Here is a 26,693-nt window from a genome sequence, read left to right on the forward strand (position 1 = left end):
GCGGCCTAGGCGCGGAAGGGGCTGCCGGAAGGGGCGGGGATTTGCGGGGCGGTGGCAGTGGCGCTTCCGCGGGGCCGTCACCCCGCGCAGCCCCAGCACCTTTGCTGCCGCCGCCGCGGTCAGCGGGAGCTGTGGTAGCTGGGCCCGGAGGAGTCGCCGCCATGCACGACGCCTTTGAGCATGTGCCGATCCTGGAGAAGCTGCCGCTGCAGATCGACTGCCTGGCGGCCTGGGGTGAGCCGGGGGCCTCTCTCCGACGCCGGCGGCCGGGACGCCCTGTCAGCCGTTCGTGGGGTTGCACCCTGGAGCGGCTGTGGTGGCACTGTGGGTAGCGCCGGAGCGTCTCCCCGTACTTGGCCTCGTTGCGGTGACTCCGGTGGCTGCAGCAGGCGGGTGCCGGGCCGAGACCCGCTGGTGAGGCTCTTCCCGCCCAGCGGCAGCCCTGTGGTGGGGGAGCTGCCGTGATTCCAGCGCTGTAACTGTGGGTCGGCGCCTTTCTTGCTGAAAAGCGTTTCCTATGTTTTGGCTAAGATTTGTCTTGGAAAGCCAGTGGTGTGTTCAGGTCTTGGGTTTAGAATCTGTTTGAGTGTCTTAGTGGTGTATAAACGTGTGTGATGTTTTTGGTCATACCTGACAGTCAGGATTTTGGTTTGGTCAGGTGTGGCTGTGGTAATGATAAGGCTCGATCAGACTGCTTCAGCAGTTGCCATTAGATGTACTATCATAGCACAAAATTGGCAATGAAAAAAATCTCCAGACACTGTGAAATTGTGAACTTTTTGTCTTGGAACAACACTAACCTGAACAGTAATGCCATATTTAAACGTGAGTTGTTTATACTATAACTGTAGAGAAGATATGAAGATAGTTATTCCTGTGTTGAGGCTTTTATCTTTTTGAAAGCATTTATGTTGCTCAAGTAGGAAAAAGCCTAAACTCACAGGTTTGTGGCAGTATGGTTGTGTAAAAAGAGGTGTAATTCTGTCTCTACAACTCTTGCAGGAGACAAGGCTTTATTAAAGTACAAGTATCTTTGGTAGTGAGGGAGTAGTAGATGTAGAAAGGAGTATTTGTGTGTTCTTATTTCCTTTGTGATCTTCAACAAGGAATAAGAATTTCAGTCATATTTCATGACCCAGTAAAGATTCCATGCATTTTTCTATGCTGTAAATGCTGTAAATAGGAAAAGTCTGAAATCTGCTGTGGAGTTTGTGTATAAAAAGGTTCTCTCTTGTAAATCTTGAATGACTGTTGGTTGTCTATACAATTCAAATGCCACTTAAGCATAGCTGCCACTGCCCTTCCAGGCATAGCTGACTTTTTCAGAGAGCTCTTTGAAAGACTTAACTGTTGGAAAAAAACTCCAAACCCAAATACGGAACTCCCTGGGTTCTTTTCCTGACAGGTTTTCCCATTATGCAGCATTATTCCTGTCTGGTAGATGGTAGTTTGCCTCTTATGATTGCACAAAAGATGCAGCTGTTTGCTGCTTTACCTTTGTATCAACAAGCAGGATGCGATGTCTAGGCTGTACTCTCTGTTTAACTCCTTGATCTTTGGCCATCCTTTCCTGAGAATGAAAGCTACTTCCACCAGAGAGATGATAGGAGACATGCTTGTAACCACCACACGAAGTCATCTTTGGTATTTGAAATGAGTTTCCAAGTGTTCTGATAAATCTGAGTTGGCTGGGAAGGGCAGTCTTTGTGGAAACTAATTAGACTCTTTTTCTCTCCTGTCTTTGTAGAGGAATGGCTCCTTGTTGGTACCAAACAAGGGCATCTTCTGCTTTACAGGATCAAGAAAGACATAGGTAAGTTGATTTTAAAAATGGCGCAAAAAATTGATTGTTACTTTTATTTCCTGCACTTTAAGAGGTAGTGATGTTAACAAAAGTATGTTTATTTGCTGATTTTATTTCCTACATAGTCTAATGAATGTGTGGCATCTTTGAAAGTGTACATACCATTTATCAGATGTACAAGAAGTATCAGCTTTTTTTTTCTGTTTTAAAGTATGTTTTATCAGGTCTCCATATGTTTGAATTTACAGTAAGTCAGTGTAATTTTTGTGAATATAGTGTACAAGCATGAGCAAAAGTAGTGCAGTGTGCTAGTTGCCAGATATTTGATGTTTGTCTTCTGTTAATGAAGGACTGGATTACTGACAGAGCAGCTTTCTTCAGTGGGTCCATAAGCATCAAGGCATGCGGAAAAGGGATCCCTCCTAACTGGTCTTGTCATGTATTTACTCTTCTCCCTGTATCTTTGACAGTCATAAGTGTTCAGTCTATATTAGAGAGTCTATTTTAGAGCTGCCACTAATAGAACTATGCTATTTTTAGTCTAGTTAAAATTGATTTTCACTGAACACATTTATATTTTGCATTATCTGCTATTATGTAGAAACTGATGTTACTTAACACTGTTATGTTGTGTAGTGTGGGACAGGAGAGAAAGATCCAAACATCTGTTTCCAAGTTCATCAGCTCTTGGACAGATATTTGTAGCTGCTTAGATTCTAGACACTGAATTCAGCTTGCTTTTTCTGAAACTTGTAGGCCATCTATTCCAATCAGAACATGCTAGTCTTGAGTTATAGTGTCTTATCTCACATGGTAAATTTCTCCCCCTTTTTTGCATCAATGCCAGGAGAGGTTATGTCATCAGAAAGTGTCTGTAAGTCTTTATCCCTAAAACTCCTTTTAAACCCTCGTGGTAGTGTTTATTCCTTGTCTACTTTGCAGTGATGTGCTCCCTAGCAATTTAAATTATTGGTATTTGATGGGTGTGGATAAAGTCTTTATGGGTATCTTTGTATGTCTGGGTTTCAGAATGCTTAAATGTAATTCTTGTAATCTAAAATTCCAGCTGGGCAAAAATGTAAATATTGATGAGGCCCTTGGATGGATACAAGAAATGTAACTTAAGTTTTCACTTGACTATGTAGAAGATAGCACAGATATTTTAGAAGAGTCATTCTTCTAGGGTTAAGTGGTCAAGTTTGCTTTCATAGTTTTTTGTAATCTATTTAGTGTAAGATATAGTAATGAACTGAAAGACAACTTCAGTTATGTACTCTTTCAAATCTTTCTGGTAGGTTGCAATAGATTTGAAGTGACGCTAGAGAAATCCAACAAGAACTTCTCAAAAAAGATTCAGCAGGTAGGAAATACCATCTTCTTGACACGGGGGCCATTTTCCAGTGTTTTCAGCCACGAAATGAAATATCAAATGTACTTCTGGAATCTCTGCTAAGATTAACAATGAGTTTCCCCAGAACTGTAGATTCTTCTGAGGTGGCACAGCCTGTTATTTTTGCCCACTCTTCCCGTAGCAGAAATAAACTTGGTTTGGTTCCTAAAGCAGAAAGCAAAGAATTGGAGGTTACAGTTTTATTTTTGGCTTATGGAAATGCTGTTTGCAGTAAATCTTCAGCTGATCTGACTGAGGCTATCTTTTAAAATGATGTTAATACACCAACAGATTGTAATATATAATTTAGTTCCTAGATACAATGCTATAGGAACGTGAATGTAATTCCTCTTAGCTGGTATTTAGAACTGAATTAGCTGATTATCTACTGCCAATGTTCCTACTATATTTTTCTTTTTGAGAATTTCACTCATTGCTTATATTGATACTCAGGAAAGCATCCCAAAGGTTATGCAGCCTCTTTCAGTAATACTCTCTGTATCCTCTAGAAGTGCTTTTGTACTAGTAATGCCACTTGTAGCATTTTTTTACCAGCTTAAGTTGCAAGCTCTAAGTACTAGCTTGTAGAAACTGTGTTTAAGTGAAAGAGGTTGCAATAGCTGGAGGAAGGTTGTGCATAGCTAGCTGTCTTGCTGCTGTCATTATTTTTGAGAGTATCTAATATGCATTTTCATACTCTGTCTATTATTAAACTTTGTTCAGAAGTTTTGTTTATGAATGGAGTCACTAATAGCGTTCTTTATTTCAGATTCATGTTGTTTCTCAGTTTAAAATTCTGGTCAGTCTATTAGGTGAGTGAAGAAAACATCTGAATATTTAATGAACTCTTCTCAATGCAGTTACTTGGCTGAATGGCTGAATGTGGCACTCTTTCCATACACCTGCATAGTAGTCTAGTTGTTAAAAAGTCATTGGGTAGGATTTAGGCTTTTTCACTTTGCAGAGGAAGCATTATGCAGCATAGCTTGAGAAGCAGCTTTGCTTGTTCTAAGCCAGCTTGGAGAACTAAGTATGAACGCTGAGTTTTGTGATTAAAAATGAAAAAAATACATTGCACTACAACGTGTGTATATATATATATATATAGTTTGTTTGTATTGGCATGTGTGTGTACACATATATACATAGGTGCATGTGTATGTATGTGTGCAGTATGATAGCAGCTAAAATGTATGCCCAGACTTGTTTGATGTATGAAACTTCCTGCTGATGTGTTACACCAAATTCAGTTTATACGCAGATGGTGATCTTTTACCATCTTGTGGAAGATCTCAGTTTGCTTGTCTCTGCCTGTGTTTAACCTTACGATCTTCCTATGTCTTTTTTTTTTTTTTTGCTTATGTTGCTACTCCTTTCTTTATGATCTCCTGTGTCCCAGCGCTTCTGCCTCCAGCATGCATAGATCTCTGCTGCCTGCGTCCTCGTGCGTACAAAACTTGACCACAGTAGCTTCCATTTGCAATTGTTCACTTTCCACTAATTTCAGGAGCCGGTTCAAAATGGTCTTTGTTCGTACAATCTTCCATTATGAACTTGCTCTACTCTGGCCTGTTTGCTGTCCCTTCCACTCCCACTTCCTCTGCTTGGTTAGCACTTGTTCTCAGTTCCTTCATGTTATTTTACCGAAGCTGGTGTTAGTCATCTTTTCTGTATTTATTGTCTTGTATTTGAATGTACTTTAGCACTTCTCAGCTTTTGGGAAAAGATTCCTTTTCCTTTTGTGCACCTGTTAGTTTCACAAGTTGTTCTTCTTATGGAAACATAAAATATGGTAACTTATTTGAATTAGCAGTGAGCTCTACATATATCAAATATTGAATAATAATAATAGGATTTTTATTTAAACCAGAAAATAACATTTATGTCCATGACCTGTTGACATTTCAACAAATCACCACGGTTTCCAAGGCAAAAGGTGCATCTCTCTTCACTTGTGATCTTCAGGTAAGGGGAAGAACACAACACCACGTGTCTGTACTGTTTGTAATAAAGATAACTTTTTTATGTTTCTTTGTAGATTGTTTGTTAATTTTGTGTTACATGCAAGTTGCTTGGGTGCTAGCGTTTTTTAAAATTAGTACCTACTGGATGATGCTTTGCTTAAGGCAACAATTTTTAATGTAGTCACCTTAACTTTTTTTCCTGTGCTTCATAAGGTATCTTCCTTTTCCTGTTGTGATTATAGCATTTAACCTCCAGATACAAAAATTAAAGATATTTTTACCCTGAAGTAAGTTTAACTGACTGATTTTTTTTTTTTTTTTTTTTTTTGAAAGATCCTCTTCAATATAAAAGCTATTATCTTCTCTTAAACCACGAGTGTAGTAACTATTACTGATCCATTGGCTAGGTGTCTCCAAACAATGTTTTTGTTACATTTCCATTTCTGTTAAACTGTATTGGCCCAAGGAGTCCCAGGGCAGTTGTGTTAGATTCAGGCCATAGAATGGTTCCATGAAGTATAGCAATTCTCAGACCAGTCTTGTTCAACATCTTTGTCGGTGACATGGACAGTGGGATTTAGTGCGCCATCAGCAAGTTTGCTGATGACACCAAGCTGTGTGGTTCGGTTGATACGCTGGAGGGAAGGGATTGCCATCCAGAGGGACCTTGACACTCTTGTGAGATGGGCCGATGCCAACCTTATGAAGTTTAACCATGCCAAGTGCAAGGTCCTACACCTGAGTCGAAGCAATCCCAGGCACAGCTACAGGTTGGGCAAAGAAGAAATTCAGAGCAGCCCTGCAGAGAAGGGCTTGGGGGTGTTGGTCGATGAAAAAATGAACATGAGCCGGCTTCAGTGTGCGCTCGCAGCCCAGAAAGCCAACCATATCCTGGGCTGCATCAAGAGGAGCGTGATCAGCAGGCCGAAGGAGGTGATCCTGCCCCTCTACTCTGTTCTTGTGAGACCTCACTTGGAGTATTGTGTGCAGTTCTGGTGTCCTCAACATAAAAAAGGACATGGAACTGTTGGAACAAGTCCAGAGGAGGGCCACGAGGATGATCAGGGGACTGAAGCACCTTCCATGTAAAGATAGGCTGAGAAAGTTGGGGCTATTCAGCTTGGAGAAGAGAAGGCTGCGCAGAGACCTCATAGCAGCCTTCCAGTATCTGAAGGGTGCCTACAAGGATGCTGGGGAGGGACTATTCATTAGGGACTGTAATGACAGGACAAGGGGTAACAGGTTCAAACTTCAACAGGGGAAGTTTAGATTGGATATAAGGAAGAAATTCTTTACTGTTAGGGTGGTGAGACCCTGGAATGGGTTGCCCAGGGAGGTTGTGAATACTCCATCCCTGGTAGTGTTCAAGGTCAGGTTGGACAAAGCCTTGGGTGGCATGGTTTAGTGTGAGGTGTCCCTGCCCATGGCAGGGGTGTTGGAACTAGATGATCTTAAGGTCCTTTCCAACCCTAACTATTCTATGATTCTACAGCTTTTCCAGTAGGCAATATGCTGTGGTTTATTAAGTATCTAATTTCTGTCCAAGTGAGTTTCTCAGCCTATCCATGTCATAATCAGAAGAGATGCCTTAGTGGTCTTCATCACTTTTTATCTCTCTGTCCCATGGGAGCTTCGTTTTACGTATTTTCTAATAAGTACTTAAGGTTTTCTAAGTGTTAAAATTAGTGATGTCTTTGTAATGACCATATTTAAAGGTGCTTTCAAAGCGCCTTCTTGTTTGTGTGGACAGGCACCTATCTTTGCCAATATTCATTGTCAGGAAACTTTTCCAATAGGCTAGATTATTAAACAGCTATTAATATTTTTATTTGTCAGTATAATACATTCTTTGCATTGTTCCAAATCCTTTCTCCTATACTTCATAGAGTTCAAGCTATTCATCCTAGTCTTCAGGGCTGGGCAGATAGCTCTCTGCTTTTCTTCTCCTTTGTGTGTGTGTCTTTGGTGCTCTTTTGGTTTTTGTTACTTGATGTCATAATCCCTGTCAAAGTTAATTTTGAAGTATCCCATCCCCATTCTTACTGTGTGTCCTTGTTTAGGGGATGCCCTTCTCATATGGATGAACAAAGCTGTTCTTCAGCTGACAGCTTTGCTTCAGGCTGAGGATTCTTTCGGCCTTGTTTTATCTCACTTGCCTTTTAGTTTATGAGTGATTATGTCTTAGGCCTGTCTGTTTTCACAGCAGTCAGATACAGGGGAAGAGGTGCTGAGAATGTGTGTGGCAGTGCGGAAGAAGCTACAACTTTATTTTTGGAAGGACAGAGAGTTCCATGAGCTACAGGTGAGTTGTGTTGTTTCTGTAGTCATAACACGCCTCAACTGCGAGTGGAGTTGCTCATACTGCTTGCTATGCAGTCCTTTCTACTCAGAGGCGCCGCTGACTATCAGAGCATTGATTCCGTGTGTTCTGCAGTGATTTAGTAGTGAAGCAGCAAAGTGAAAATAACGTAGTTGAAATCACAATTAACAGCATTAATACAGTTTCATAAATTAAATCAAAGGCTGTGCTCTATATTTTAGCGTTCTGGTTGTAGTACATTTGTAGGTCAGTGAAATGTATTAGTGTGCAGCCTGTATAAGTGTTTACCTGACAATAACACTATGGAACTGGGTCTACTTCTACTCGAAGTTTTATGGGTATGTTGTCAAGTCAGAAGGTGGTTATTGATGACAAGCATAGGGAACTGAACTTCTGAATACCAGAATCGTAAAAATAGCCTATAGAAATAGGTAGAGAATTTTTCAGCTTTTCTAGGAAGTTAACAGAGTATGCTTCTTTACTATGCACAGATCTAGCCTTTTAGTTGAATACTGTTATTCCTTGACCAGCAGAAATCAGGCATTTGTGGTAGGGAATACACTATCAGCAACAGTACTGCCTGTTACACTCTCTGTTGCCAGATTTGACTTTTGCTTTTCTGTTTTAACAGCAATTTTAACCCATTTACTATGTTTTCCTCAGGGGGACTTCAGTGTACCTGATGTACCCAAGTCCATGGCCTGGTGTGAAAACTCCATCTGTGTAGGCTTTAAGAGGGACTATTACCTGATACGGGTAAGACTGGGGTTTGGAATACAATATTTAAGAAGATCTGCAGAGCAGTAGACACTATTGGGGCTGCTCTTGTGCTCAGGGTTTTAGCTAACAGACGTTTATGAAAAACAGCATCTGGTACACTTGCTGTATGTAGTTTTGGAAAGGGCAGTCTGAGACTGTGCTGTTAAACTGATGTTTTGTCAGAAAGTGATCTTCTGGTTATTGCTGTTGAAACGAGTGTTTGAAGCTGTTGCAGAAAAAAGGCATCAGAAAATATATATTTTGGTTTGGCAGTGGTCTGTGCAAGCTCAGTTGGCATTTTATTTAATGTATTAAGAAAGGAGAGAGCTCTAAAATGGAAGAAAGACCAATAATATTACCTGGCGAATAGTGGAACTAACTATTTTTTCTTTTTTTCTTTCTGTTTCTGAACTGTAGTTGTTTCAGTTTGAAAGCCTCTAAACTTACTGTCATTAATTTAGTATTAGAGTTTCCACTTAAGCTTCGTTTGACAGCTATATTTGATTCTCTTTTCTTCCTTTACAATTGGCTTCTGCTGATATTATAGAAAAATGAGATGAAGTGCACCACCCACGTGTAGATGTACATATATGGGTGGAAACACTGATCTGTAGTTAGCAGGAAAGCTGCACAGGAATTTCTACAGTCACTTCAAACTGACACTACTCACAAAAGTGATGCCTTTCTGCAATGTGCTCCTAGATGTTGTTGCCCACCGTTCTAGTGATATGAGTTGTTGTGCAGCTGCTCAAGCAACCATAGTGGAGACTTGCTGTCCAAGTGTTGGTTTTGGTGCTTGACTTGACCCATCTTTGAATGGCTTTGTTTCACTAAATAGGGACACGCTCCCCCCCATGTTTTTATGGTATTGTTTGCTGCTGCCTAGCTGTTGATTTATAATGATTTGAACACTTTTAACTGATGTTGCTGCTGTGCTATGCATTTTATAAACCTGTATGATATGTGTTCCGAACAAGACTGTCATCTGCTGGATCAGTCAGTAGCGTAAAACATCTAGACGGGATTCTGACTTAGAGGTGTTCAGTCATAAGCGTGGTTAAAGCCCTTCCCAAATCTTCGTTTGTGGAGCCAAGCCATCTTCACACTAGCCTTTGGGCAACCATCCTAGGAGAAAGAAAACTCTTAACTTCAAAGCGGGGCAGATGGAGGTCGTCTAACCTTGTAAGGCCTTCTATCTAAGAGAAGGACACTCTAATCAAACCTACGACCTGAGGACTTTGCTGTCACCCTGCTAGGCCCTGGCAGATAAACCTCAGGTATAAAGGGTGGGACCGGTTCTGTGCACGCTGTGCCTCACCTAAAAAATCCACTACGCAGGCTTGAAGGGTTTACTCACACTTCCAAAGCCCTGTAGCGACAGGCGTGGGATGAAATGGCAGGTGATAAGGTACACTGGAAGCTGCAGACCCAACCTTGCATGCAGGCGGTTCAGGACATTGGTCGCTTGAGATTGACCTGGGAGATGACAGTCTTATTCGGAAACATTCTGAATGACCAAGCAGCCTTTTTTCCAACTGGATTTGCCCATCCCACATTGCCCTTTTAGTCATCGTTGCGCTTGTGGTAAGCGTGGGTGAAGCCCTTCCCAAATCTTCGTTCGCAAAGCCAAGCCATCCATCAATCGATGATATATGTGCTCAGCTATGGTTATAGTAAAAGGAATACATCATCTCAGACACAAAAGTAGTAATTCTTTATTTCCAAATGATGTATAAGCCAGATAAGTGATGATATGCTGAAAATTTTATTGCTACTCTTTAAAATTGCACTTGTCCTGTTAGTGACAGTTGTCTGGGTTGTAAATTCCTTTAGGGCTTTTTTGGCCTTGGTCTTACACAGCTTTGAAATAAAGGTTATTTTGAAGCACAGCCTTTTTGTTTTCTTTGTCATCCTAGGTGGATGGAAAAGGATCCATCAAAGAACTGTTTCCCACAGGGAAGCAGCTGGAACCATTGGTAGCTCCTGTAGCAGATGGAAAAGTTGCAGTTGGCCAAGATGATCTAACAGTTGTGCTCAATGAAGAAGGGGTCTGTACTCAGAAATGTGCCTTGAATTGGACAGATATTCCTATAGCCATGGGTGAGAATTAGCAGAGAATTTTGATATTAGAGAATTTTGCTTCTTTACTCTTTTGTATATGACAAAATTGTTACATCCCCAGTATTTAGGAACTTGCTGGTTTTGGAGTCTGAGAGTTTCTAAAGTATTTCAAGTTGTACTGTATAGAAGGTCTCCTGTTATTTTTGTTTATTCCCCTTCTTTGCTTTTAGTCTGTATGCCTGTCTCCTCAGAAAACAGGCATATTGCGTGTCTTTTATAAAGGACCAAGATATGAAATGAAAGGTAGCATCCTAAAGCATTGTAGTTTTCCTGGGCACCTGAGTGCCACAGAAATTCCTGATGTTGAAAGATGAGTAAAAAGCATGGCATTATTCTGTTAGCAAATTGCTGTCAGTGTTGGGCATTGATTTTTTTTCTTAATATGCAAAAAAGGGGCATGTTTCTAGGGGAAAGGAAAAAAAGGAGAAGCCTTGCTCTTACTTTAAGGCATGGCTTATTTTGAGGAATGCTTGAGAACACAACTTACATTTTTCATTCTTTTCATTAACAGAGCACCAGCCTCCCTACATCATTGCTGTTTTGCCGAGGTATGTGGAGATCCGTACTTTTGAACCCCGGCTACTGGTACAGAGTATTGAGCTGCAGAGACCACGCTTCATCACCTCTGGAGGGTATTGAGTGTAACTGATTATTACCTTTGAGCTGTTTGAGTGTTTGGTAGCACTCTGAAAAACTGGGCAAGGAAGAGCTTTTCTAACTCCCTTAGCTTAAGAAGCAGGATTGAAGCGGTCCATTGTTTTTTATGAACAGATGAGTGGAGGCCATACTTTGAGGAGTGAAGGACAGAGTTAAGTGGTGTCTTTGGGAATTTCTGATAACTGGAGATACGTTCTTCTTTCTGCTTTGCAATATTGCTCAAGTTACCCTTGTATCTGATCATGTGTAGCCATGTGTGTATTGACCAGGACTGTTTTTTCCAGATAGGGTATTGCTTCTTTCTTAGTGCTGGAACTTAGTAACCAACCTTTTTGTCTTGTTTACAGCACAAATATTATATATGTGGCAAGTAATCACTTCGTTTGGCGGCTTATTCCGGTGTCCATAGCCACACAGATCCAGCAGCTTCTGCAGGACAAGCAATTTGAGTTGGCTTTGCAGTTGGCAGTGAGTACTTGCACTTGTGCAAAAGCACACAGAAGGATGTTTGCCTTCTGCTTGACTGTAGCTAGTCCAGAGAGTTTAATCTTCTTATTGTCCACTTTGCACAAACTGGTAAACTCTAGTCTTTTTTGACTTAAGGTTTGGTTTTGTGCTGCCATTCTCCGTGTTCATCTACTGTGGTTTAGATTTTGAGATAATCTTGTATGTGAAAGATTATCTCTCATATCTGTTTAATTGCTTACCTTCTTACAGACTTTGGAGTCTAGCTGACTTTGGGCTGCTTGTAAGCAGTTTTGTTTGGAGTTGTCTGTTTTGTTTTGTCAAATGATCATTTTTTTGTAATGGCCCTCCATATTACTCCTTGAAAGTAACAATAATCTTACAGATGCTGAAGCAGATTTAATTATATTGCTCTTGCTATTTTAAGTTTTTCTGGTTTCTGGAAACTTTCCTGGAACTACATAAAATGAATTAATTGCATTTTGTATTGCTAACTTGAAAATATTGTTGAAAAAGCAAATGGGTGAAGAGAGAGTTGCTGTGGTAGAGCAAGTGTAGAAGATAACCAGAAGTAGCTTTCAAACCTTCAAGATTATCATTGTGACACAGTAAGCATAAGATCTGAGAATCACCATCAGAGGTTGAAGATTATCTTTTTTCTTACTCTCTCCAAAGGATAATACTCATGTTATTTCTACAGAGTTCCTTCTCATTTATGAGGCTCAAGAGTTTTTAATGTTTGTTAATTTGCATGTGTGTAGGAAATGAAAGATGATTCAGATAGTGAGAAGCGACAACAAATTCACCACATAAAGAACCTCTTTGCCTTCAACCTTTTCTGCCAGAAGCGCTTCGATGAATCCATGCAAGTTTTTGCCAAGCTTGGTACAGGTAAATGCTTGGGTTGGCACTGAGATACCTAGGTTAGGAGAAAAGAAATGAAGCTTACAGACTATTGTGTTGGTGGGGTTTTTTGTTTGTTTTCTGTTTTGCTTTAAAGCAGTGGTGTCTTGTGCAGACCAGGCCCCTGTGAATGGCAAATAGCCTAGGCAACTATTCAGCTTTTGTTTTTGTGAAACTGGTTATACTACTTAATCAGCTCCAGTCAATGAGTTAAATCATGAATTTTCCCTTTGTGTAGAATCTATTTGTATTGTAGGCTATTACACTGTGCACAGCATGTACACAGACCCTTGAAGCTGAGGGCTTCAGCAGCTGCCAAAAGTCTACTTGTAGCTTGGAATGAAAAATAAGGAACATTTGAATATTTGATAAATCCTTGGACTCGACCAAAGTGAGGACCCTTAACCCTGTTTACTGTTTAATGGACCAATTTCTGAAGCCAGGAAATTTTTCTGTGGTTTTGGAAGTCAAAATAGTCTCTGTTGCTATTCCTTTGGTTCAGGCATTCTTCTGATAATGAAGTATGAAGGCTGGAATATACCATAGCGTAGTGCTTTAGACTGAGATTCGTTTATTGGTGACAGCACACCCCTTGTGCATTTAAACCTAGAACTTCTAGTTGGTTTGGTGACAATTTCATATTTACTTTGGGAAGCTACAATGAAGGAAAAGGACTGAGAAGTCAAAATACTTTGAACTTAAGATAGAGGGCAGTAATTTTGAATTTGCTTAAACTGTGAAAATGGGTGCTCATTAGTTACAGATGGTGCTATTCAGTTCTTGTTTCAAAAGCACAGTAAATCTTAAACATTACTTGTTCCTAGAAATCCTGTCCTGCTGTCAGAGTTGGTAATGTTGAGATTCTGCAAGAATTCTGCCAGCACACAGCTTGGAACTTGTGCTTGGACATTGAATCAGTCCTTCTCTTCCTGGTTTTACTTTGTTTTAACTTCTTTTCTGTAATAAGCAAATTTTGTTAGGTGGACATACAGGTTGACTACAAACAGCACTGTTATAAAGCTAAGCTTGCTCAAAGGTTATATACATTTAAGGAGTTTGCAAAATAACGTTATGAGTGGTTACTAATACTGTTTTTTTTTTTTTTGCTTAGATCCCACTCATGTGATGGGTCTGTATCCTGACCTCCTGCCCACAGATTACAGGAAACAGCTACAGTATCCCAACCCCCTGCCAGGGCTCTCTGGGGCAGAGCTGGAGAAGGCGCATTTAGCTCTGATAGACTACCTAACTCAAGTGAGTGCTCCTACATCTGTTTCAAGAGCAGGGTTATTTAGTTTTAGCATACTTTGTGCAGGAGGCAGTATGCCTACTCCAGCTCTGTCATGCTAGCCTTAATGGGCTGTCTTCATGGTTGGAAACTATGGCAGCAGCTCCTGGGAAAGCAGGGGAACTGGAAGACACGAGGTACCCCACAGGTATGTGGGAGACCTCATGTGGGACTTTCATGAAGACTTATGGACCAGATGTGAATAAGTCCAGTGGTTTATTTCCAGTACTCTTCTGAAGAGGACTTGAGATCTTGATCTTCAGGTTTTGTTTCATGACTACTGGGAGAGCACCCTATCCTGGAGACAGGTCAAAAGCATGCATTAAAAGGTGAAACAGGAGCTAGTGGGTAGTGTAACTTCCTATACCCTTTATTTTGTTGTAAGTGGAATCTGAGTTGTTTTGTTGTCATTCTTACTAGACTAAAAGGAAGCTTGTGGCTGATGGAAGATAGTTTTTGTGCCTAGTAGTTCAAAACCTCAGGTGTTTTCCAGATATTTTAAATGTCTCTTGACTTCTCTAAAATGTCTCTATTCAGGTTGAGTTTCCTTGTGACTATTTTCTCAAGACTCTGAACATCTTGCAGAACTATAGATTTGCAAAACAAGTTTCTACACTTGAATGTGATTGGAAAGGTGAAGCATTGAATAGTTTGTAACAATAAAAATTCTTTAGGAAACAGTTGATTAAAACAAGTCATTAAATTGGTTTAATTTGACATTTTTACTTGGTGTGTTATATTTGCTGAGGTGGGATGGAGAAAATTTGTGGCTTTTTCCTGTTAAAATTTCATTTGATGCCCTGCAGAAGAGAAGTCAGCTGGTGAAGAAGCTAAATGATTCTGACCATCAGTCTAGTACCTCACCCCTCATGGAAGGAACACCCACTATCAAATCCAAAAAGAAGCTGCTACAAATCATTGATACCACCCTGTTAAAGTGTTACCTCCATGTAAGTTTCTGACTGACCTAGAGGCCTTTCCCTTACCATGCAAAGTCTTAAAACACTTAAATCACTAAAATTACACTTCATTACATTCATTACATTACTTTCATTACACTTAAATTGACTAAAAAGTCAAAACACTTAAGAATGAGGATAATGAGCTACTTCAGAAATTCTCACACAACCACCTGTCTTTGGTCTAAAAATGGTCTGTGAAACTTTGCTGTCAGTTAGTTTGCTTACTGGTCAGGAAGTAGTTTCATGGAATAAAGCAGATGTCTGTTTCTGATCACTGCCTCTGTCAAAAGAATATGGCCAGGCCTGAGTGTTTTGAAGTTCTCATGAATACTTCTCGTGTTGCCTTGTACTGTTAAATGCAGGAAAGGATAATCTTTGCTGTTAGCAGCTTTATTCAAAGCTGATCTCCGTTCTTGAAGGGGAATAGCTCTCATTCATTGTTTTTTTTTCTGTCTCAACAAATTATGGAAATGAAGATGGGCCTTGCTCTAAGATCATAGAATCATAGGATGGTTGGTAGGGATCTTAAAAGATCATCTAGTTTTAACTCCCCTGCCATGGGCAGTGACACCTTCCACTGGACGAGGTTGATCAAAACCCCTTCCAACCTGACCTTGAAAGATGTTAAACTCATTTCTCATGCTATGAGGCAGTTGCTTTTTTATTTTTCTCTCCACCTCCACCTACCCCTTACAACTCATGTTTTGTGCTTTAAGCATAGGAAGTGTGTTTACTTTAAAAAGATGTTTAAGTACTCCCTTTTCACTTGCAGACAAATGTAGCACTGGTGGCACCACTGCTACGTCTGGAAAACAATCACTGCCATATTGAAGAGAGTGAGCATGTACTAAAGAAGGCACACAAATATAGTGAGCTGATAATACTGTATGAGAAGAAAGGTCTGCATGAGAAAGGTAGGTAGGAGGTTGGGGTGGGGAGAAGGGATAGGAGCATGTATTCCTAGTATTGAGTTTTGTCTTCAGTGAGCTGGCAATATTCTGAAGAGGCTTTGTTTCTGTGTTTGTCCTGTGATTAAATTACTCTTTGTTCCTATTACCTGTTTGGTATGTGTGATGAAAACAGAAGTTTGTTTTGTCTCTGCTAGCAGAACAGGAAGAATGCTCTTTTTTTGTGTTTCATGTTAGAATAATACTTATAGCTACAAAGGCATTAATGTGTTTTTTTTTTGTTCTAAAAGCATTACAGGTATTGGTGGATCAATCAAAGAAAGCCAACTCACCTTTGAAAGGTCACGAGAGGACAGTGCAATATCTGCAGCATTTGGGTGGGTATGAAGGAGAGCATTGTTTTTGTGAAGGTGTTACTCTTGTTGGGCTCAGCAGTTATTTTACTGTTCAGCAACTTTCTAGAGGCTGTCAAGCTAAAGGGTATCATTATCATCTGGTCTGGTTTCTTGCATAATGCAGACTTCAAGGACTAGCTTATGAGCATTTGTTAAAACTTGATTATCTTTTTTGAAAACATTCCTTATTTCTGATAAAAATTTCCATTGCTAGAAGATGTGCTGCAGTATTTTCAGTTTTTTTCCGGTGATGCTTTACCATCTCTGACAAAAGGAAAGTCTAACTTCTGGGGCTTGTAGTATCTTTCCAGAGATGAAGAATCCCATATGAAGTTTTTGTTTTCTGTGCTTAGAGTGATCTAGATAACAAATCTAATATTTCAGACCTTTTCAGTTAGAGGTTTCTTCCCTCTCCCCTGTCCTTTGGTGAGGCTTCTGTTGGTAAGAGCTTCTAATCTAAGTAATAATTGATTTTTAGAAAAATTATCTTTTTAATTTTGTTAAGTGAGATGTATTTTTAGTTACTTTCTCAGTCTGAATGAAGTAGAAACTCTTCTTTAGTCATCTCTTGTCTTTAGGTTTATGGGCATTTCATGAAGTGTTCTTAAATAGTTCTCAGGTAATTAGAAGAAAATTCCTCCAGGCTTGTAGCTGTAGCAATAAGAACATAGTAAGGGAAGACTTTTGAAATGTGATTAAGACAATCGAGCTTGGTCTTGGTATGAATTGTTTATGTTTGGTGATGCTCAGTATATTAGCTAATTCTTGTTCTGTTTGAAATCATGTTTACAAAGTAATGGAGTTGTGGCTGTAGCCTGGAACATGTGATGTGTGATTTGCTGGACTTGAGTGAGGATTCTGTAAATTATATTTTGCTGGTTCTAAAAGCATCTGCTTGTGTTGTGAATAGAATCATAGAATCATATAATGGTTTAGGTTGGAAAGGACCTTAAGATCATGAAGTTCCAACCCCCCTGCCATGGGCAGGGACACCTTGCACTAAACCGTGTCACCCAAGGTTCTTGAACACGCCAGGGATGGAGCATTCACATCTTCCTTTGGCAACCCATGCCAGTGCCTTACCACCCTCACAGTAAAGAACTTCCTCCTTATATCCAATCTAAACTTCCCCTGTTGAAGTTTTAACCCATTCCCCCTTGTCCTGTCACTACAGTCCCTAATGAAGAGTCTCTCCCCAGCATCCTTATAGATATATCCCCTTCAGATATGGGAAGACTGCTCTGAGGTCTCCACGCAGCCTTCTCTTCTCCAGGCTGAACAGCCCCGACTTTCTCAGCCTGTCTTCATATGGGAGATGCTCCAGTCCCCTAATCATCCTTGTGGCCCTCCTCTGGACTAGGTAGATCTTTAGGATTTTAACATTCAGCATTGCTGCTTTTTGTATTACAGGCACAGAGAACTTGCACTTAGTATTTTCCTACTCTGTCTGGGTGCTAAGAGATTTTCCTGAAGATGGACTGAAAGTAAGTGTGGTTGAAACAGGCACCTTGCCATTAACATACTTAATGCATTGTATGGAATTGGAGTACCCAGTGTAAGAAGTCATGTATTAATGCTAAGTCCAATCGTAGAATCACTGAATGGTTTCGGTTGGAGGGGACCTTAAGATCATCTAGTTCCAATGCCCCTGCCATGAGCAGGGATGCCTCACACTAGGTCATGTTGCCCAAGGCTCTGTTCACCCTGGCCTTGAACACTGCCAGAGATGGAGCATTTACCACTTTTTTGGGCAACCTGCTCCAGTGCCTCTCCACCCCCAAAGCGCAAAGAACTTCTTCCTTATATCTAACCTGAACTTCCCCTGTTTAAGTTTAAACCCATTGTCCCTTGTCCTATTGCTGCAGTTGCTGATGAAGAGTCTGTCTCTGGCATAAGTATATATGAGAATATAATTTATATTTTCTATGTTTAGTAATGTGGTAGGATTAGCAGTAGGTAGAGCTGGACAGTCTTTCAGTTTCTCTTATGTTTTTCTGTTTCTGGAATACTGTTTTGTATTAAGCAGCTATTTTGCTACAACATTTAATGTTCTTGATGTCACACTTTTTGCACAAGTGCCTGATTGAATATTTAAATGTTAAATGTTAATTTCCCTTTTTTATTTTCCTTTTCTTCTTTGACATAGAATTGAATCCTTGTATTTGAGAGGTATTGGGCACTGTAAAAGGAGTGTTAACTAAGGCAGAAGGGGGGATGTTTGTTAATTCTTTCAGATGTGAGATAGCTTCTGAGTGCCTGACCTTTTTGTACTTCCTGTGCTTACTCTTTGGACATGGGTGATGATATGCTGGGCTTCAGTGCCTCAGAGAAAATACACTGTGGTACTTAATTTAAAACAACAAAAAAAATCACCATTCCATGAATGAAATTTTGTTTAACAGATATTTACAGAAGACCTCCCCGAAGTGGAAGCTTTGCCACGAGACAAAGTGCTGAGTTTCTTGATAGAAAATTTCAAAAGCTTGACTATTCCTTATCTGGTAAGAACTCAGTCTCTACTAGTGCACTTCATTCAGTACAACATGTTGCATGTAAGGCTTTAGCTCTCCAGGTATTGGAGGCTGATGCATTTCTCAGGGAATGTTAGCTTTGCCGTAAGTTGTGCAAGGAAAAAATACTTAAAGTATATGAAATCCTGAAGTCAAGCTTGGTAAAGGCAAGAGTGGAACTGTTACTTGCTTATAATACATTACTTCCCATAGGAAGCAACTATAACTGAACCTGAACATGCATTTACAGGAGCACATCATTCATGTCTGGGAAGAAACTGGTGCAGACTTTCATAACTGTCTGATCCAGCTGTACTGTGAAAAAGTGCAGGCCTTGATGAAAGAATATCTAAATTCTTTCCCTCCAGGTATGTTTAGATTTTTCTGGTGGGAAGAGCAGGGGCATGGGGCAGCACAGGGGAGCCTTCACAGTGTTTTGCTGTAAGCCTTCCCTGTTAACACCCAGAAAATATTCTAAGTGATGAGGGAAATGGAACAACAAAATTTGTGGGTTTATAGGGAAGTCTAATTTATTGCCTCCCTAGAGGGAGCAAGTGACACTTGGTTCATGATTTAGTGGAATGGCAGCTAATGCTCCCTGAATTTTGCATGTTAAGGATAGGGAAGGGTCTTGAATAAGTGAGTCTACTGTTTAACTGGCCATTCGATGTGTTATAAGGAGCTGAAGTAATTTGGCAGGTGCACCGGAATTGGAATCCCAGTCGATCTAACAGCTTCATCAGCTTTTGATTGCTTGTAATGATTTGTCATCTTCTGTGTGCTAGTGTTGTGAAACGGTTGTAATACTGTAGCTTATGTTGCTTTCTTTCATATAGATAAAACTCCAGTGCCTGCTGGGGAGGAAGGAGGAGACTTGGGGGATTACCGGAAAAAGCTTCTGCTTTTTCTGGAGAAGTCTAGCTGGTATGAGCCAAGCCGACTAATCAGTGACTTCCCCTTTGATGGTGAGTTCAGTTTCCATGGGTTAAATAAACTGTATTTGCATTGTACAATGAAACCTCCTCACTTACTGTAGAATCATGGTAACTAGAAACAGAGATGGCTGTATCTGTAGTTGTAGGCTGCCTAATATGGATATTAACTCTTCTTGCTGGCAAAGTTGGGTTTGTCAGTCTCTGCAGGGTTCCTGTAACAGTTGGCCTAAGACCTTGTGGCATCTCCCATCACTTAAATATTTAGCTTAACTTTTTGATAAGCCTGAATTACTCAACAAATGTGAAGTCTGATGTTTCTTAAGCTCACATGAAAATTCATAAAATGTTACTGAGACTGGTGTGAAATACAAACACAGTCTTACTGTAACTGTAATCTGTGCTCAGACTACAGTTTATAGTTCCTGATGTTAGTCTGGTCACTAGTAGAGCTTATGTTATCACTTCTCCATGTAGCTATTGACTAATTCGTTGTGTTTATCACTAGGTCTCCTAGAAGAACGTGCTCTGCTCTTGGGTCGTATGGGGAAGCATGAGCAAGCTCTGTTTATTTACGTTCATATTTTGAAGGACACCAACATGGCTGAAAAGTAAGGGTTTCCTGTTTTGTTTGTTTCTTTGTCCTTAGATTGTGAACTTATGTGTGGTGTTTTGCTTCCTTTCTGTTTGAAGAGACATTAAATTTGGATTCTGGATTAAAGCTTTTTAAGCTGATAGAAAGTGGGAGACTTGAACAAAACCTCCCTTTTCTCAGCATTGTAATGCAGAGTAAATGGTGTCATTTTGTTGTGCAACTTGATTAATCAATCAGAATTGGATATACAGTCACCTAAGTTGGATGGCTTTAGTAATCAAAACAAATAAATGTTAATTTCTGTGGACTGATTCTCTGGCTTCCAAAACTGCCTCTGCATTTCATGATTCTTCTCTGTTCCAGCTACTGCCATAAACATTATGACAGAAACAAAGATGGCAACAAAGATGTAAGTAGGTGCATCTTTGCAGTCTTCCTTTTTATTAAGAATATGTTAGACTATTCCTACCATGTTTAGGGACCTTAAATTTTTTGCTCTGTATAGACTTTTTCAAGGTTTGTGAGGGTGAATGGGAAAGTATGTATAATGTCTTGGAATTCGGGAATTATTAGATGATTCTGTTTGCTTTGTTTCTTTTGTTCTTTTAAATTTTTTTTCTTTGTTGAGAATGTTGCTGTTACCACTGGAGTGTGTACTGTAGCTAAAATTCTGATGGAATTCAGAAGACAAAATGCTGTGTGCATATTCCACATGCATCTACAGAAAAGTTAATGGTAAAGAGCAATGAAGTGTTGGTTTCTGAAAGCTATAAATGAATTGGGTAAGATAATATATAAGTGAGGAAGGTGTGATTAAAACTGCTTTTGTAGAAAATCTTTACTGAAGAATGCAATTAAAAGGCCTTGAACATCATTGGAACTTTTCAGTTTTTGTTGTTTTAAGATAAGTGCACTTCAGAATTTTGAATAGCATGAATACAACTTACTAGTACCATTGCTGGGTTCCACCAGCACTGTCACTTTTGGTGCAGTGGTTTCAGAACTCTCCTTTCATGTTCTACAGGTCTACTTGTCATTGCTCCGGATGTATCTCTCTCCACCTAGTGTTCACTGCCTGGGACCAATCAAGATGGAAGTGCTGGAACCTCAAGCCAATCTGCAGGCTGCTCTGCAGGTTTTGGAACTACATCACAGCAAACTGGATACCACCAAGGTAAGAAACACTTGTTAGTACTCAGTTTGTCCTCTTAGCAAAAAGTGAAAGAAAGTACTTGAGTAAGCAAGTGAACAGAATGTAGCAGCGTCAGCTAAGTGTGTCAATTTCTGTTCTATTTTGTTCTCTATTCCTCTTAATTTTTCCTAACTAAATATATTTTGCTCCAGGCAATAAACCTGCTCCCAGCAAATACACAGATAAGTGAGATTCGAGTCTTCTTAGAGAAAGTCCTTGAAGAAAATGCTCAGAAGAAAAGATTTAATCAAGTACTCAAGAATCTTCTCCATGCAGAGTTTCTGAGGGTATGTACCCACCACCTATCATGTTCAGTATGAACTCTTCTTTATACAAAATGTCGTCCTGTAGATGGGGCTGTAGTGCACCTGAAATGCATAGATGTGCATCTAGTAGGTTGAATGTCTCTTTTCAACAGTGATGAGTACATTGGTTTTAGTTTGGATGATGTGTGTGTCTTTGCAGTGAGTTTTTGGACTCACTGTGCTCTGATGTGTGTGTATGTGTGTATATATATTTTTTTTTTTTTTCTTTTATCAAATAAACTAAAGCAGGTGCAGTTCTGTAGTTCATCTGAACACTCCTTAGTGATTAGAACGCCTTGGTCTGTGAACCAGGCTAGTTGAAAGTAAAATCCTACAATTCATATAGCTTGAGTGTTGGTTAATACCACCTGTTCTGCTCTGCAGACCTGCTGCTTTTGTGCTATACAACTTATTAATGTAGACATAGCCACTGACATTTAAACCGTATGACAGTTTTCAGTTTAACCAGACTAGAAGGGAGCTGTGGTGTGGCATTGTTTTTTGAGGAATTTCTTTTAATTTGTTATTTATTTTTCTGTAGGTCCAGGAGGAGAGGATCTTGCATCAGCAAGTGAAGTGCATTATTACCGAGGAGAAGGTGTGCACTGTATGTAAAAAGAAGATAGGTAACAGGTGAGAGAGTGTATACCTTAAAGCTTGGGAAACTGAGTTAAATGTGAATCTGGTACACTTAAACTTGTTGCAGAACTCAGAATGTGTATATACATGGAGAAGACGGCAGTATAAGGAAGACATTTCAGAAATGTTTGAATTACAAATTGCATAGCTCAGCGGGGTGGCTGGGAAAACATCAGAGTTTTAGTCAGTGAAGTTTACTGCAAGAGTTTAATCCTGTTTTCAGTAAAAGAGAAAAAATTCTCTTCAGAAATTTGTAAAACTTTTTACTTCACAGCTCTGCAAGGTGGAAAATCACTCTAATTCTCCACTGAATTTGGAAAATTTTCTGCAAACACTGCCTAGGACCTGCTTCTTAATTAGAATTAAGAAGGATGATATAAAGAATCTCAAACTAAGAAATATGTGTAATAGTTTTCTGTATCTGATGGCTCTGTGGTTTCCTAGCTGATTTACAGATTGTAGCCTAATTATTAGGCTAATTAGTAGAACTAGTTCACTTGATACCTGCTACTTCTAGTAGGTAATTATGGGTTAGTATAGAAAGGAGATTTTATTTGCCGCTTTTCCTCTTTGAACTCCAGTGAAATGCCACACGACTTATTTATTGTTGATCTACTCGATGTGAACCCTCTGTCATATCAGTAGCATTCACAATGATAGGGAAAGGTTCTTCTTCCAGGGCATTTTAATGAACATAAGTCTAATTATATTTATTGCTGTGTATATTCATTTTTTTTGCTGTTAGTATATAGCATGTAGCATTGGATTTTAAATTTGCATATGCAGTGTTGTTTTTGGTTGTCTAGCATTTTTTGAATGCTGTTTTAAGTCCAACAAGATTTTTGAAGGGCGAGCATGTCAGCATGTCATGCATGTTACATTTAACTTTACATGTCACATTTAACTTGTTACCAGTGACTTCCAAGTAAAGTGTGCCTTTAGAAATTAAGATAGATAAAATCGTGGCTTTTTTAAATGAAACTCTTAAACAGTCCATAGAAATATTTTGTCTGGCTTTCTCAAGAGTATATTTGGGCTGTAATTCAAATGAGAAAGTGTCACTTCCATGTAAGCATCTAGCTCTGATTCTGTACAACTTGGATGTTTGTGTTTGAATAATGAAAAACTTTGTCTTTATTGACAATTGATTTTTGTGTTCTGTCTCTTTACAGTGCATTTGCTCGATACCCTAATGCAAAAGTTGTGCATTATTTCTGCTCCAAAGAAGTCAACACATTGGATACCTGACCTTGTTATTGTCAATAATCCCAGCATTCATATGAAACTCAGAACTGATGACTTAAGAAGTTGATGCCTCTGAGATTTTTTTGAGGCTTGTTGCTAGGTTCTTTTACACTGGGTAGAAGTCATTTGTATCTGTGAACTGACTGTACCAGCTGGCAATATTGATTTACTGGAAAATTACTTTAACCATGTTATTATAGTGCTGGCAACTACAGTGAACCTCTCAGTACTCAGATGAAGAATAGAAACTGATTTTTGTAGTGAGTTTTGTATTGCACTCCAACCTTGTGGATGAATTGTTAGACAACTGTTGGGCATTCAGCACAAGTCAAGTTTTACTACAAAACGTACTTCCTTAGGGTGACAATGTTGTGATTTGGCCTTGAATGTAAATAGTTCTTCAAAAAAAGGAAATTCCTTTAGAGTCTTTGCAGCTGTATCAGTGTTGCATGGAGATCACAAGGAGTTTGGCATAGAGGAGACTTCTGTGCCTATATCAAGAGCTAGAAAATAAAATTTTACTTTCATCTCAGTAATGGGAATGTTGAAGTGCTTGCCAAAGGAATCTTTTTATTGATACTCAGTGTTATCACCTGACCTTCTGATAAGAAGACGTTTCACAGGAGATAGACAGTAGGTACCACTAGTAAGCATTCTTTTTACTTCAATTTGAGAGCTGTAAATTGAATTAACTTGTGTGTTGTTTGCACTAAATTTGTTTACTCTTAGCATGAATGGAAGCTTGGAGACTATTCTAAGTAGGTCATATCTGCACTCACAGCAAAAATCAAAGAACACCCTGTAAAGCAGCTTCTGAAGGGAGTGAACTATAGTTTTTGCTTGAGCTTCTAGACTACACGTGAGATGTGTGTATGTAAGTTCTTTGTTCTCTGGTTCACTTTCCAGCATTGAAGTAAACTCCAGACTATTTCAACATCTCTCTATTATAAATGGTCTAGAACTGTGTTCTGCTCAGGCTGGTACTATTCCTAAGTTACTCTTGGGCCAGAAGTCTTAACTACAAGAGCTAGATTGTACCATACTCCTTGTAGGCTGTAATATTTTTGTCTAAATAATTTTTCCACAAACTTTAATCTACAGCAGATTGGTATGAGGGATATTAAAATGTTTGGTGCAGAAAGAATCTGTATAGTGATAATGAAAAGGCAGCAGTAACAAATAGTCTAATAGAGTGGCTATTTGACTCCCAACATCCCAGGTCTAGCAATACTTGTAATTATTAAATAGTATGGAGCATGGCATGTCACTACCTGATACCACTTCTTAACGAATAAGCAGATAAATAAAGCCTGTCTGCCTGAAAGTGTAATTGGATCTCAGTTAACATTACAGGTTTACTTATGTGAGTGGTTTCTAGGAACAGATCTGCTGTAGGCTGACATGAGTCCTAATTCACTTTCATTTGCCAGGGTTGATAGTTTCCTGTGGTAACTGTTGTTTTTTCCCTTTCCAGATGTGTTTGTATTTATTGTACATATGCCATGCATTCTTGTGGATTTCTTGGTCCAGTGTTTTGCTACTTCTGTCCTTGGATGTCTTGGGCAGTATTGCTGCTGATGTCTTTCTGCAGAGGCTGGGTAGAGGGAATTTGTGGTGTTAATGTTTTTAACCTTGTATTTCTTCTATTTGAAGAAGAGAACCTAAAAATACTTACATTGGATTTGCACATTCTGTATAGATCTTTATATAGTAGTTCAGGTACAGAGGGAAGATAGTTTGGGAGAGTTGTGTTTACAGGTCATTGAGAATGCAAGAAGGGTATTTAAAAACACCCTGTATTCTTTGTATACAGATATAACAATATTGCTCCAATTTTTACTTATCTTATGTTTAGTACTGTTATTCTGATTTACCTTCATTGTCTGCTATCAGAGGAGCTGTATTCACATCAGAGGATCTTCATTGTGCTCTTACGTATGCAGTTAAGGTTGTGCCTCTGTTCACTGCATACCTTTTTCAGACATGTGGTCTGTGCTGTAATTTCTTTTTTGTTGGTTCTCACAGCGTGGTTGGGGTTTACTAACCATACAGCAGGTTTATCTAAAGCAATAGATTGTAATAAATGTTGTGAACCAGTGTGTGTTCCAGTCATTGTGCAGTTAAGCTTCTCTGGGGTGCTGTAGATTTCTCTTATCTATTAGTCCTCCGTTTCTCCTGGAATTCAGACCTAATGCAGGGCCTCCCAGTATCACTCCTGCTTTAATATTTGTCAGTCAAATGAGGCCATGTCATATGAAGACTGTCATCACTTCTCAACTTTGGTTTTTAAATCTGCAAGTTTATAGTATGCTTGTGAATATTCTCAAAAACCAACTAAAACCACTTTTGTATTCTTGCTTTGAATAATGTTTTTGAAAATCTTATGCCATTAAATATGTACTTATTGGAGATCCCTGAAATTACTGACAATTTTTTTGAGTGGTGGTATGCTGTTTTGGGGTGGGAGGGATGCTGAGCTCTGTGATTAAATTGAGAAATGTTTAGATTCACAGGTTTTTCAGTTGCTTGAATTGTAGGTCGTAGAATAGTGTTGGTAGTAGAATATAGATCTTCAATTTTCCCATTTATAGAAGTGGGAGATTCCAGCACTGAAGAAGAGTCCTTTGTCTTTATGTTGAACAGTTGAGTATGTTGGTATTTCTGGAGAAAACCAAGCCACCAAGTCCCCTCTGCTCCCGATTTGAAACCTTGATAGCATCCTTTTGAATCTTAATATATTCTAATTTTGCACTGCATCTTGGCTCCCCTCTTAGTGCTGCTAATGGGAGCAAAAGGGGTCCCTTGTGATATCTATGCACATTTTAAGTACTGTGTAGTATAGTTGGTGATGGTGTCATTTGTTCATGATGCTGACAAAAAATAACTGAATGAAATATAGATGTACATCTACCTTTACCATTGTGGGGATGCTAATCCAAGCAAAAGTAGTTACCAGGAGTGAGGCCATCCTTGCTGCCTCACAAACACGTCATGTTTTGATGCCAATCTGCTTGCTTGTTTTCTTAATCTGACAGAAAATGACAAAACCTAGTAGCTTCTCTGGTTATTAAGTTGTCTGTCAACAGTGTCTAGGTAGGTAACACTGTGCACAAACACTGTTTGCTAACGGATATGTTGACTATGAAACAATTCTTAAGGATATGTTCTAAAGAACTTTCAGTTTTTCTTGAGAGAGAAATTCAAGAGCAATTCTGTAAACATGAGATCTCTGTGCTGATATTTAAGTGGAAGAAAACTTCAAGAAAAGGCAGGTAAGTCTGATTTTAAATGCAATTGGACACACACTATATAAAATGGAGGATTTCTATGCTGCCTGTA

General features: G+C 39.4%; 1 protein-coding gene across 3 annotated transcripts; it reads left to right on the top strand.

The window, feature by feature from the left end:
• The first annotated feature begins 59 nt into the window (after window positions 1-59).
• On the top strand, window positions 60-26,693 carry VPS39 (VPS39 subunit of HOPS complex). Of its 3 annotated transcripts, none has more exons than XM_080619412.1 (25): window positions 60-234; window positions 1,748-1,813; window positions 3,100-3,164; window positions 3,964-4,006; window positions 5,047-5,159; window positions 7,362-7,460; window positions 8,142-8,234; window positions 10,154-10,337; window positions 10,870-10,990; window positions 11,363-11,483; window positions 12,242-12,371; window positions 13,495-13,637; window positions 14,478-14,621; window positions 15,406-15,547; window positions 15,832-15,918; window positions 17,347-17,420; window positions 18,339-18,437; window positions 18,697-18,814; window positions 19,283-19,411; window positions 19,887-19,989; window positions 20,337-20,382; window positions 20,998-21,147; window positions 21,318-21,452; window positions 22,012-22,103; window positions 23,282-26,693. In XM_080619412.1, the coding sequence occupies exons 1-25, from the start codon at window positions 162-164 to the stop codon at window positions 23,355-23,357; spliced, it is 2,646 nt and encodes an 881-aa protein (XP_080475538.1). In that variant the 5' UTR covers window positions 60-161; the 3' UTR covers window positions 23,358-26,693. The 3 variants fall into 3 exon arrangements, with proteins under 3 accessions (XP_080475538.1, XP_080475539.1, XP_080475540.1); XM_080619413.1 differs by having other exon boundaries at window positions 7,365-7,460; XM_080619414.1 differs by having other exon boundaries at window positions 5,065-5,159.

The sequence above is a fragment of the Psittacula echo genome (assembly GCF_963264785.1).
Source record: "Psittacula echo genome assembly, chromosome: 5".
Classification (NCBI taxonomy): Eukaryota; Metazoa; Chordata; class Aves; order Psittaciformes; family Psittacidae; genus Psittacula; species Psittacula echo.

Bases quoted from the DNA above. Each gene is read 5' to 3' on its own strand.
- VPS39 (XM_080619412.1), top strand. From the start codon at position 162: ATGCACGACGCCTTTGAGCATGTGCCGATCCTGGAGAAGCTGCCGCTG. The intron at 15,548-15,831 runs GTAGGTAGGAGG...TTGTTCTAAAAG, and splicing joins GAAAGGTCTGCATGAGAAAG to CATTACAGGTATTGGTGGAT. The intron at 19,990-20,336 runs GTAAGGGTTTCC...TCTCTGTTCCAG, and splicing joins GACACCAACATGGCTGAAAA to CTACTGCCATAAACATTATG.